The sequence below is a fragment of the Chionomys nivalis genome, chromosome 1 (assembly GCF_950005125.1).
Source record: "Chionomys nivalis chromosome 1, mChiNiv1.1, whole genome shotgun sequence".
Taxonomy (NCBI): Eukaryota; Metazoa; Chordata; class Mammalia; order Rodentia; family Cricetidae; genus Chionomys; species Chionomys nivalis.
This window is the reverse complement of record NC_080086.1, coordinates 184912868-184926417: the sequence shown is the minus strand read 5'-3', so window position 1 is coordinate 184926417 and position 13550 is coordinate 184912868. Positions and strand designations below refer to the sequence as shown.

General features: G+C 37.0%; 1 protein-coding gene across 1 annotated transcript in view; it reads left to right on the top strand.

The window, feature by feature from the left end:
* The window catches only part of Capza2 (capping actin protein of muscle Z-line subunit alpha 2), a 38424-nt gene extending 25227 nt beyond the window's left edge, over positions 1–13197 (top strand). Inside the window, exons 7-10 of the mRNA XM_057773384.1 lie at positions 257–335; positions 2931–3002; positions 11408–11470; positions 11698–13197. Coding sequence (XP_057629367.1) covers positions 257–335; positions 2931–3002; positions 11408–11470; positions 11698–11838 — 355 coding nt within the window. The 3' untranslated portion in view covers positions 11839–13197. The remainder of the gene's footprint in view (positions 1–256; positions 336–2930; positions 3003–11407; positions 11471–11697) is intronic.
* The last annotated feature ends 353 nt before the right edge of the window (positions 13198–13550 follow it).

Below are 13550 nucleotides of genomic sequence, written 5' to 3'. Positions count from 1 at the left end.
TAGTTTTGAATTATATTTTAAACTTTAGTTTTAGAATTGTGAATTACTTTCATTATGTATGTCTTCTTGGGCAAAGATTTAATGTGTCTTAAAACTAAACTTTGAATCTCTTGAATGTTTCAGTGGTTATAAAATCTGTGCCCAATGTCTTTCTCCTATTCTCTTACACATTGTAGCATTACATTTAAACCTGAAACAATATTGATTCAAAATATTTTCCCTACCCTTATTTACAGCTGCTGTTTTTATTTTTAAGGAATGGTCGTTGGAGGTCAGAGTGGAAGTTTACAGTCACTCCTTCCACCACACAGGTGGTTGGCATCTTGAAAATTCAGGTATGAGATACAGAGATCATTATTTAAGGATAAGACACGGTTAAGCAGCTTATACTGTCATAGTACACCGTAACTTTCGAGATTGTCTTTTAGAGCAATGGAAAAAACAAGTAGTGCTCTTTTTAAGTCTTTTAAATAACCTGTCCTTTAATTCCCTGGTCATTAAATGTCCTCAAGGATAGCTGACAGTTCTAAAACAGAGCTAAAATTAGATGCTGCCATTTGGTCCCCTCTTCATACAGTTTGTTCAGCTAAGCATTTGAGTTGAGTGTGTTCTTATGTAATCTGAAATAAATGGAGTTAGGTGAAGCATAATAATATATACATATCTTACTATATTACATATGACTTTTAAGTAATTTCTTGCTTGAAATGCACTAGAACTGAACTCTGGTTATTAATGTAAATTTCATTATTTATATAGAACATTTGATATAAGTAAGTGCTTGTTTGAATACTAATATTGCTGTATAAGTTAAAGGAATGTGCTGGCTAATCTTTGGGTTCACGCAGTACAGCATCGCTCATTGTGAAAATTAACTATATGCTTAAAGCCGTAAAGGAATCAGAGTACTGAAACATGTCATCTGGCTTTGGTATACACTCTAGAGTTGTGTTCTGCTGCCCTTATATGTTTTTGTGCCTGTTCCTTTAGGATTAGAAGATTAGAAGTTGAGAGCATGAAGTTTGAAATCAGATTTCATGCGTTTGAATCCTAACCAGTTTTTGTTTGTGTCTGTGACTTCAGGAAGTTGTTTGATCTTCTTATTTCCCTCTGTTGAAAACAGTTTAAATGTTTTTAGATTGTTTGAGAATTAGTTCATGTGTAAAATGCTTAGAGTTAGACGCAAAGAACTCTGCATAGCAGTTGTCATTGTTAATGTTTTCCCTTTCAGTTTGGCCTCAGTAGCTCTTACCTGGACAATTACATAACTTTCAAAAATGATGCTGCTGGTTGGAGCTGCTTGTCCCAGTCTGCCTTCAATGCTTAGCATAGTGCTTAACATGTACTGCAAGTTTATTTTGTTAGTTTACTCCCTGTCTTACTTTTCTATCGCTGTGCAAAGACACCATGACCAAGACAATTTACAGGTGAAAGAATTTATTTGGGCTTACAGTTTCAGAGGGTGAATCCATGACCCTCATGGCAGAGCATGGCTGCAAGCAGGCAACCATGGTGCTAAGAAAGCTGAGAGCTTACATCCTGATTCATCAGCATAAGGTGCTAACTGGGAATAGTGAAGGCCTTTACAACCTCAAAGGAGCTGGGTGGTGGTGGCACACACCTTTAATCTTAGCACTTGGAGGCAGAGGCAAGCAAATCTCTGTGAATTTGAGGCCGGCCTAGTCTACAAAGTAAATTTCAAGACAGCCAGAGATACATAGAGAAACCCTGTCTTGAAAAACCAAAAGTAAAATTAAGTAAATTAAAACCTTGAAAAGTGCCCCTAGAGACACAGTTTTTCCAAGAAGGACACACCTTCTGATCCTTCCCAAACAGTTCCACTAACTCAGGTCCAAGCATTCAGCCATATGTACCTATTGAGGCTGTTCTTATGCAAACCCCATTATATCTCCTGATCTATTTTTTCCATTGCCTTCACCACAGATAATTTAAAATTTTAAATCTGTGTTTGTCACTTTCAAGTTTAACACCATTTTTTAGTTCACACTAGAAATACTTTTTTTTTTTTTTTTTTTTTGGTTTTTCGAGACAGGGTTTCTCTGTGGTTTTGGAGCCTGGCCTGGAACTAGCTCTTGTAGACCAGGCTGGTCTCGAACTCACAGAGATCCGCCTGCCTCTGCCTCCCAAGTGCTGGGATTAAAGGCCACACTAGAAATACTTATGTGTTACCTGTGTATTTATTTCTTCAGCTATTCATTCCATTATTCCTGCTTTCTGTGTAGGTTACAAAATACCGCAATTCTATAATTTATCCCAAAGCCCTATTTATTCCTTTGAGAGAATGTGCTAATGTGCTTGCTTGTGTTGCAGTGTAAGGTTAGGAACTAGGTCTTTTGAAAGGCCTTGTATTTACAATATTATATAGCATATTTATAGTAATGAGTCAGTTAATATTTATTGAGTAAATTCATTCTAAATTTGGGGGAAGTAATTGGTAAAAATATACAAAGAAGCAATATTTGGAGAAGAATATTGATTTTGTTGTTTTAGGGTTTTTTTTTTTTTTTTCTTGTTGTTTTCTTCTTTTGAGACAGGGTCTCTCTGTGCATTCCTGACTGCACTGGAACTGTCTCTGTAGACCAGGCTAATCCCCTGCCTTTGCCTCCCAAGTGTTGGGATTAAAAGCATATGCTACCAAGCCCAGCCAGAGGAGATCAGTTTTAGACATTTCAGATTTGGGCACCAGTAGAGTGGCTTTGAGGTAAAATATCTAACTGTGACAACTGTTGTGTGTGTAAATAACAGCAGGGATATTTAGTCTTCTTCTAGACCTAAGACTGACAGAGGTCAAAGGTCTGGAGCCCACTGGGAAAGTCTGAACATGAGCTGAAACTGGTCTGTTGATGTAAGTGGTGGTGCCCTAAAAATCATATTTCTATAATGCTTGCTTTATTTTCTTTCTCTAACAGGTTCATTATTATGAAGATGGTAATGTTCAGCTAGTGAGTCATAAAGATATACAAGATTCCCTCACAGTGTCTGTAAGTAATCAGTTCCAAAATGACCGTAAAATAACCTAATATTTCTGTAAAACAGCAACTTTACCGTTGACTTTTAGTGATATTTCTTCTTCACATTAAGGAGATTTCAAGTAGATTACAGTTGGTGAGGAATTGCAATGCTGTACATTTTGGGCGTCTTTGGGGTTAATTCTTATATCTTTGAATTCATGCTATTGAAGTGTAAAGTTCGAGATTATTGTGATTGTGCAACAGGTGCTACTGTCTACTTCCTGGTACAGTGGATTTGTCTGTTGCAGACATTTCACACAACTACAATCTTTTCATAATCTCTTTTTTTGTTACTGGCTTCTTTCCAGTTTAATGGTTTTGGTCTTTATCTTCTGTTACGGTTTAAATCCCTTGTGTTTCCAAATAGTAGTCCATTGTATGGGTTTGCACTTCATTCACCCTCCAGTTAGTATAGGCATTGCTGCTTTTTAGCTTGTTTTTGACATCCATGTACACTTTTAAAAAAAATATATTGTACATAGGAATGGAATTGTTGACTGTGGTATGTTTAGTATTTTGAATTACTGCCAGATAGTTTCCCAGAGTGACTACCATTTTAGTTCCACTAGAAGTAATTGAAGGCTCCTTATTTTCTCCTTCCTTTCTAAAACTTGGCTTTTTGATTACAGTTCTTTGTCTTAAGTTATCTGCTCCTGTGATAAAGCACCATGACCAAAAGCAGCCTGAGGAGGAAAGAGTTTATTTCATTTTATACTTTACAGGCCTTAGTCACTTTTCTGTGTCTGCAATAAAGCACCATGACTGAGGCAACTTCGGGACGGAAGAGTTTGTTTGGGACTTGCATTTACTATGGTCTTCATGGCAGGAGGCAGCAGGCAGGGATGGCCCTGGAACAGAAGCTGAGAGCACACTTTTTGATGCACAGACAGGAAACAGAAAGCACACTGACAGTGGTACCTGTCCTTTGAAATCTCAGTGCCCACTCCCAGTAGTAGCTTCTTCTAGCAAGGACACACCTCCTAGTCTTCCCCAATAAGAGCCTGTGGAGTCCATTCTCATTCAAACCACCACACCATCATCTGAGAGACTCAAGGCAGGAACTCAGAGCATTAACTGGAACCGAAGCAGACCATGAAGAAGTGCTGCTTTTACTGACTTGCTTCTATGGCTTCCCCAGCTTGCTTTTTTATGCAGCCCAGAACCATGTGCTTAGGGTACTGCACACGGTGGACAGGTCCCTCCCACATCAAGCTTGATAATCAAGAAAATGCCTCCAGAGGAACTGATAGAAGCAGTTGCTCAGTTGATGTTCTCTCTTCCCAGTTGGCTCTAGTTTGTGTCAAGTCTGTTATTCTATCTCCATGATAGTTAATTAGGTTGACCTTTGTCGTGTTTTTATTGGCCATTTTTTGGTTGGAAGGATTGGTGTGTGTTCAGATCCATTGCTATTTCTCTTTTTGTTGTTTAGTTTTATATGAAAGTATGTTTTGCTGATATGTCTGTCGATGTACAATATATGAACATTGTGCCTGCAGAGGCCAGAAGAGGGCTTTGGATTCACTGGAACTGGAGGTGCAAATAGTTGTTGAGCCACCATATGTGTGCTGGGACTAGAATCTATGTCCTCTGGATAGCCAGGTAGAGCCATTTCTCCAGGTCCTTATAAAGAGTCTTTTTCTGTCCCACCAGCAAACTCCCAAATAATGACATAGAAACTTATTAATTATAAAAGCTTGGCCTTTGCTTAGACTTGTCCCACTAGGTCTTTCTTATAATTTAACCCATTTATATTATTCTATGTTTTTGCCTCATAGCCTTTTACCGTTCTTTCATTCTGTATGTCTGACTCCCTCTGTGTCTCCTTAGTATTTCCCTGCACCTCTGTTATCTCTTCCTATTTCCTTGCTCTATGTCTGAAGTTCTACCTAAACCTCCTGCCTAGCTATTGGCCGCCATTCAGCTTCTTATTAAATCAATCATAGCAATATATTTTCACAGTGTATAAATATCCCACAACATTTTCTCCCATTTTTTGTCTAAATAAAAAGGAAAGGTTTTAACTCTAATATGGTAAAATTATACACAATAAGGACATTTGTCAAGTAAGAAATACATTTACAATGTCAGTCTATCTGTATTTGGCAAATTTAGAGAAAATATTCCGTTATCTATTCTATCAGTCAATACAAGTTTTGTACCTAATTTACGTTTTATTATAAGTTGCCCTAACTTTTATGTGTGTCAGCCCTATAAACTTTACATCTCTTATGTAAGTTTCTTTTCTGAATTTGGTAACAAAGAAAACTGTTACTTTAACTGTCTCCTCTTCAACTCCATCAGAGACCTGGAAAGTCTTACCTGAGTAAACAGGAAGTGCAGAGCAAACATTTCCAAAACTATAGAAATGACAGAAACAACTAACTGTCTGGACAGTCACCCAAGGTTCCTCTGCAGCATTGGGGCATCCATCTTTGGCCTACAGGCTTAGAATATCTGACAGACTTTGCTATGAAGCAGGAATTTTGAAGGACTGTCCTACCTTGTCTTGGCAAAGTTTGGCAGTCGCCTTGTTTTGTGTCCTGCTTGTCCAGTTTGGACGCCATAACATCAGCAGTCGAGGCAAGGGCGGTTTCTTGCCCATTGGCTAACTTTGCCACAATAAAAACAAACTCCATATGGAGGTTCTTCAATGACCATCATCTTTTTTTTTTTTTTGAATAGATTGGTGTTTCCAGGGAACAGATGTGTCTCACTGTCATGAAAAGCCTTATGTTATTAAGACATCTTAAATGTAGTATTCTTAAGGTTTCTGAAGTGTTTGAAGGCCATCTGTCTATCTAAAATATAGATCTCTGTATGACCTTGAACACATATCTAATATGACTTCAAATTTGATTGTAATGGATGACTAAGCTTAATTATCCTAAATAGCTTTTAAGGACTAGAAATTTACATTACATTTTGAAATTAACTGCATAGGTACAATACCTTAAACAAGAGTAGAAACATATATATATATATATATATAGTGTTAAATAAACTTAAATTTGTATCAATATACAAAATCCATACCAATGTAAAATATGAGAGTTGTTCAAAAGTAGACTCAGACTCAACAATCCACCCTTTTATTCCATCATTCCTATCTATATTCCCCATTTTTCCCTTCAGGAAGAGATCCCTGGATCTGATCTCCTTTGTTTAGTTCTTTTTTCTGACCATGATGAATAGCAACTTGTAACCAGCTACACCACCCCCCCCAATAATGGCAATTATCCTTAATCCACTGAATGACCAAAAACCACCCACCCTACCTCTTGGGAATGTGGACATTATGTTCTGTAGACAGCTTCCTATTGTCTGGGGGTGATGATATCTTTTGGGGACCCTGAAAAGATTGGGGGTAATGATAAGTCCTGGGAAAGCTAGCTGTATTATTTGTTGTCCAGTCTCTATATGGTGGGTTTATCTGAAGTCCTGGCTAGAGTAGTCTGTAATGCTGAACCATTCTCAGCTAGCAGCTTTGAAATGTTCTGGATGCAGAACTCTGAGGAAACTTGGAGAGGCATTTTGAGAAGGTGAATCACGTGGGCATCTTGTCTTTATTGGTGTTTGGTCCTTTTTTCTTTCTGAAAACATACAAGCTTTTAAAGGTAACGTACATTAACACAAGTATGAAATGTGTGGTGTGCACTAGTCAGCTAAGGATGATTTTTTTTGTTCTATATTTGAGCAGGTACAAAGCATCTGTCAACTTTATAAGTCCATTTGGATTGTATAACCAAACCTCTATCCATGACGTATGATAGGGTGGCATGTAATAATAAATCATGAGGATTCTATAGTCAACAAGATTTATCATGTATCATCCAGTCTCAGCTGTTTCCATGATGAGGGATTATCTTACCCAGCACCAGTCTTTCTTGGCATTTTCCCTCATGTCTGCAACCAAGATCCTCAGGAGGTCTCTTCCAATGAAATTTGATCTTTACTAATTTTGAAGAGAACCATAACTTTTTCTTTTCCTATATAAACAAAGTTATAACCTTTCCCCCAATGCAGCACGTTATCTGACTTCCATTTTAAAGCCAAGAAATCCCTAAAGTATATAAGCTGATTTAATTCAGCAGTTCCTTCTTCCACAACCCATTGTCTCTCAGCAGCTGTCATTCTCTATTCATTAGCATTTAAAACATTCAGAATCAACAAAGCACCATATAAGGTCCAAACTCACTATGTTAGAGTATTTCCATCCTTATGTGGCTTATTCTTGTTCTATTTTCTTTTTAATTTATTCTTTCTTTAAAGACTTTATTAGTTTTGAACTATTTATTTTTTAAAGACTGTCTGTACCCTTTTTTTTCTTAAGCCTACGCACATTGCTAAACTGCAGAATTTTTTCTATTTGAGCCTGCTTTACTGTGTACCTGTAACCTTTTCTGTCTGCATGAGCAGACAGAAAACTATCAGGAGACACATTTCTCTACCATGGCCCTCATGAGAGACTGCAGAACTAGGAAGCTGCATTTTACTTTGTGTGTTTAGAACTTTTTTCAAGGGAGGATTTCTGTAGCTTTGGAGCCTATCCTGGAACTCCCTCTTTAGACCAGACTGGCCTCAAACTCTCACAGAGATCCACCTGGCTCTGTGTCCTGAGTGCTGGGATTAAAGGTGTGTGCCACCACTATGTGACTAGAACTCTTTTTTAAAACTTTCTCAGGTCTTATGTGGAAATGCATGCCCCTTGTTGGGTGTCATTTGTAACAAGTCTTTCTCTGTCCCACCAGCCAGCTCCCAAATGACGACATGGAGATTTACTAATTATGAACGCTTGGCCTTAGCTTAGACTTGCTCCACTAGCTCTTATAACTTAAAGTAACCCATTTATAGTAATCTCTGTTTTGCCTTGTGTCTTTTTACCTTTATTTCATTCTGTATGGTTGACTCTCTCCATGTCTCTTGACATCTCCCTGAACCTCGATTATTTCCTCCTACTTTCTCTCTGTGTGCTGAAAGTCCTACCAATTCCTCCTGCCTGGCTATTGACCATTCACCTTTTTATTATAGCAGTGCATTTTCACACTGTGTACAAATATCCCACAACAATCCCTATTGCCAATTTCTTAATTGCTTATTTCTGCTTTGGCTATTGAGTTATAAATTTTATGTATATTCTATATGTGTGTCTGGGATCAGGTAATTTGTAAATGTTTTCACTTCTGTGTTTAGTCTTTTCAACTTACAGAATCATTTACAAAACAAAACTTCAGTCTTACTGTATTCATTTTCTCTTCTATCATTTGTGCTTTTTGTTATAGTAACTATTTATTTTTAAACTACTGCCTAAACCAAGGTCATGGAGATAAGTACATGATTCTGTACCTAACTTTGAAACCATACTATATGTTTTAAATTCCTTCAAATTGAAGAGTTTTTGCATTTGTTTTTTATTTCTCCCTAGAGTTCTTTCACTGTTCATTTAATTGACTGCATCTATTTTCTTGCTGAATATTTTTCACTTCTAAGATACTCACAGTGACATTTTTCTTTAGACACTTGTGTTTGTATATTAAAGTACCAGTGTAGTATAAGTATTAATTTTATAGAAGCATTAGCTTTAGAAAACCATTTATGATTCTTTTAGGCCAGGTGCTACCAGAGAAGAAAAATAATATCTGTTGATATAGGTTCTTGTGTATTCCAAGCTATTCTCTCTCTCCAAAATCTCCTGTCTCAGCCTACCTTGTGTTGGGATTGCTGGTGTGGTTACTAGATCTAACTCCTTTGGGTTTTTTGTTTTGTTTTGTTTTTCTTATTGTTTAGGTAGTTTCTACTTTTAATGCTGATAATTTTATAAACTTTACTAGTCATGGCAACTTATCTATACTCCAAAGAAATATTTCCTTGAAGTTGGGAAAATTGCCATTTGCAATTATCATTTGTAATATTGATCAAAAAACAAAGACATGCTACATCATTGGGGAGTTTGATAACAAAGATATATGGTACCTCATTGGGTAGTTTGATATTATGGAAAAATTCATTATATGATTTGTGCAAAAACTAGTCGGGCTGTGGTGGCACACGCCTCTAATCCCAGCATTTGGGAGGCAGAGGCAGGTGAATCTTAGTGAGTTCAAGACCAGCTTGGTCTAGAGATTGAGTTCCAGGACAGACAGGGCAATACAAAGAAACCCTAATTTCTAACCCACCTCCCAAAAAATTTGTGCAAAACTCATAGGCTAGTGTTACATGAATTAGTCATAGTAATCAGACATGACTTGCATTGTAGTTCTAAGTGTTTAAGAGGTTTTAAGATTTTTCATTGTTATATAAGTGCATGTATACAAATATATACATCATATTCACATATTACTATATTAGAGAATTTGGCAGTAATACTTCATTTAAAAACATAGATACTTATTGATACTTCATTACCACCTGAATTTTTGTCTGGACTCCAGTCAGCTAGTGAGACATGGAATAGTGTACTACAGAGCAAAGTGGAGGATTCTCTAGGGAAAGGGACTGGCATGACTTACCCTGGAGAGGTAAGAATGGACAATGGCAATAGACAGTTGTGCTGACTTAGATTTTGGGTAGACATCATAGGATTTCTAAAGTCTTTAGAACAGAGCTTTTCTTTGAGGTTTTTCTGTTGGTTGATTGACAGGCCCATTTGGATTGACACTTAACAGAGGGAATATTGGTATGTGCTTTTGTTTGTTTGTGTTTAACAGAGAGCTTCCAGATAATTAATAATCTTAAATGATTTAAATAGTTAATCTTTTTATGAACTTTGTGTCTCCAGTGTTAAGAGATAAGAATCTTAATCCCTTCTCTTCACCCTTTTTTAAACCAGTAGTAGAATCCTCCAGATTCAGTGGCTGGTCTTATAAGCTGTTGATTGTGACCAAGTGGGTCATTTCCAGTTGTCCTACAAGCCTGCTTTGTGTCACTGTTAGAAAAACAAGCACAGCCGTATATTTACATGATAAAATTGTGGTGGCGCACGCCTTTAATCCCAGCACTCGGGAGGCAGAGGCAGGCGGATCTCTGGGAGTTCGAGGCCAGCCTGGTCTAGAAGAGCTAGTTCCAGGACAGGAACCAAAAAGCTATGGAGAAACTCTGTCTCAAAAAAAAAATTGTTTTGAAAATATTTAGAATAAATGTACTTCAGATTTAAAATATGCTCTTATTAATTGTTAGGGTTTTAAAAGTCATGGTAAATATTGCACAATAAATATTTAGGCAAACATGATTAACTAGTAATCTATATCATATTGTCATTGGATTTTTCTTCTGTATATTATTAAAACATCACTTAATTAAATACTGAGACTAGTCGTATTCTGTGACCTTTTGTAGTAAGAGCTGTGGGCTGCGTTCCTGCCACCCCACTCCCGGCCACCTGGCTAGCTTATGCCCCAAAATAACAACACACAAACTGTATTCATATAAACACTGCTTGGCCCATTTCTATTAATGTGTGTAGCACCACAAGGTGGTAATTTATCTTGCCTAACCCATATTTAATAATCTGTGTAGCACCAGTCTTACCGGGAAAGATTCAGCATGCCTGAATCTTTGCTTCATCACGTCTGCCCTGGAGAGGGGAAGCATGGCGTCTGCCTGAGGCGTCTTACCTCACTTCCTCTTCCTCCCAGCATTCTGTTCTGTTTACTCCACCCACCTATGTTCTAACCTATCAGGCCAAGCAGTTTCTTTATTAATTAACCAATGACCTTCCTCCGTCAACCTTTAAAAATATTTTTGCCTGGTTCTCCTTGGACATAGAGTATAGTCAATTTTATAATTTTCTTTTAAATGTGTGTGTGTATGTGTGTGTATCTCTGCCTGCCTGTATCTGCATGAAGGTATATGTGCGTGTGAGTGTGGACTCCAGAAGAGTGTCTTGCTCCCTTAGAGCTGGAATTGAGGATGTTTGTAGGACAATCAGCTTGTGACTTCATTCCTGTGACCAGAACTCTGGTGTTCCTGATTGTGTAACAAGACCTCTTCTTATTGTTATTCTTATTTTTTAAACAGGGCCTTACTATGTAGCTCTGTCACCAGGTAGATCAGGCTGACCTCGAATTTATAGAGAACCATTCACCTCTGCCTCCTAGTGCTGGGATTAAAGGCGTGTACCACCATGCCTGACTGCAACAAGAGCTTTTAAGCTTGAGCCATCTCTCTAGCCACATTGTTATCTTCTTTGCTTGTTAGAATCTTCATCTGCACTATTTATTAAATAGCTTAAACATGGCTTTAAAATTAGTGGGTTAGTGGCAGGTAGTATGCTTGCCTAACATCCACAGATTTCTGTGTTCAAGACCAGCAGTAAAGGAAAACAAGTAAATTAAAAATAACAGTGGGTCAGTTTTTATTTACATTTTCTTTTGTTTCAGAATGAGATGCAGACAGCAAAAGAATTTATAAAGATTGTAGAAGCTGCAGAAAATGAATACCAGGTATGATTATCAAAAGTATCTGTCTTCACTGAGGGCTGGTTCTGAAATTCAATAGCTACTTTAAAACAGCTTTTAAGTCCATCCATGTTGGGGTTTTTAATTCATTGATAGACAGTTAAATGGACTGCTTAATATTATTCTGAGAACACCCTATGTTGTAAGATGTTGCTTCTTTGGTTTGCTTTAAATATCTTAACTGCTGGTTTTTTGGGTTTTGTTTTTTGTAGACTGCCATCAGTGAGAATTACCAGACGATGTCGGACACTACCTTCAAAGCCTTACGTCGACAGTTGCCAGTTACACGTACTAAGATCGACTGGAACAAGATCCTTAGCTACAAGATTGGCAAAGAGATGCAGAATGCATAAATGAAAGTTGCATGACCAGATTGTTTTAGTGTCTTTACGTTTAAAAAACAATTATTGCGAAAAGTATTCTGAACTGTCAGGCTGCCCAGTCACAGGGGCCGTTGCCACTTAAATCACTGTAATTGACTAGTTTGGTTAGAGCACAGAGCTTAGCTAATCCGCCATTGTTTTCATTGCTTTTGTTCAGAGAGTTGGAAATGAGTTTAGCCTGAGTCTTTTACTCTGTTCCTCCTTCCTTACAGTGAAGAGGTAATTCCTCTGGGTTATGTTTAAAGGGTTTTGAAATATTTCAAAAGTATTTTATTTACCAGGACCCTGAAATTGTGTTTAGCTTATGAAAGGGGCAACTTTTGATGTTAGCCCAGGTATTTTTAGTGGGGTCAGTAATGGACACTCTAGTTAAGGTGGTTGATGGACTTAGCCATATATGCTGCTAAAGAAATTGTCTACCTTTTCCTTTCACCTCTTCCACGTATGTCAGATTGAGATTAGAGGGAAAGCGTTTTCTATACCTGTTATGTTAAAACCTTCGCTGTAAGGTTATTTAGCTAGCTTAGTGTCTAACTAAACTTTTTTAAAACAAGGCCAAGGTCTGTTGCTGTTTTGAGATTCTGAAATTAAATGAGAATACTTATTTCAGAAATGCATTTAATGCTTTTTTTCTTGTGACAGTTATGCAAATTAGCTTGAATTCCATATGTCCCTGAGTTATTTTTATCACAAAGCCACAAGTGTATTATAGGGCAGATTGTAATATATATATAATCCTGAACTCATGACCATGTCTCAGTTGATTCTCCCTCCCCTTGGATTGAAACTGAATTTCATTGTGACATTAAAATGGCAAAATTTGGTATTTATTTGAGTAAAAACGTCATTTGCCAGTGAATCATACACACTTTTTAAAAATACTTTCTTTGTATATTGTCCTTCTTAACAAGTTGTAAGTTAGGAAATTTGGGCGTCCACATAGTGTGCAGCTGCATCTTTGGTTCTCCATCTTCCTATGCATCATGAGCATGTTTGTGATCCTTTAAAATATATCCACTGACGCCACAGGAGTTCAAGCCTTGGTGAATGTTAGCATTTGCTATGAGGAGTTGGTGGATTTGTGGTTTCATTCAGAAGTTTACTGCTTACACCCGAGTGGAATCCATTCCTCATGTACTCCTGCAGACATCTGGGCCTGAAATGTTTTTTTTTTAAAAAAACAAAAAAAAACACTTTTACTATGTATAATAAAATATTTCATTAGCTTGAATTGTATAGATTTTTAAAAATTCAATGAGAGCATGTTTAATTTCTTTTTAAAATTACTGTTGGGCTTCGAAAGCATTGCAAATATATGACATTGTCACAGTTTTGGCTAATTTTTTCTTTAAAGTTGGGGCATCAGGATTTCTAAGGAAAATGAACTAATAACATTAATTTTCTGTTCTGGTTTTTAAATTTGCTAAGTTATATGAATTGAACTAACATGGGTTTATATCCATGGCAGCCAGTTAGTGTGTATCTTTCTGTTCTGGAGTCTAGAATATATTTTTGAAAATATATACAACCTTTTAAATTGGCATGTGAGACATGAAATTCCTCCAAAACTCAGGCATGCCAAGATAGTGGTTGCACAATTTTAGAGTCCGAATATTTTGTTAACTTGAAAGAAGATTGAAACTGTGGAATACCTAAAGCTTGAGGATTTTTTTTTTTGTTTT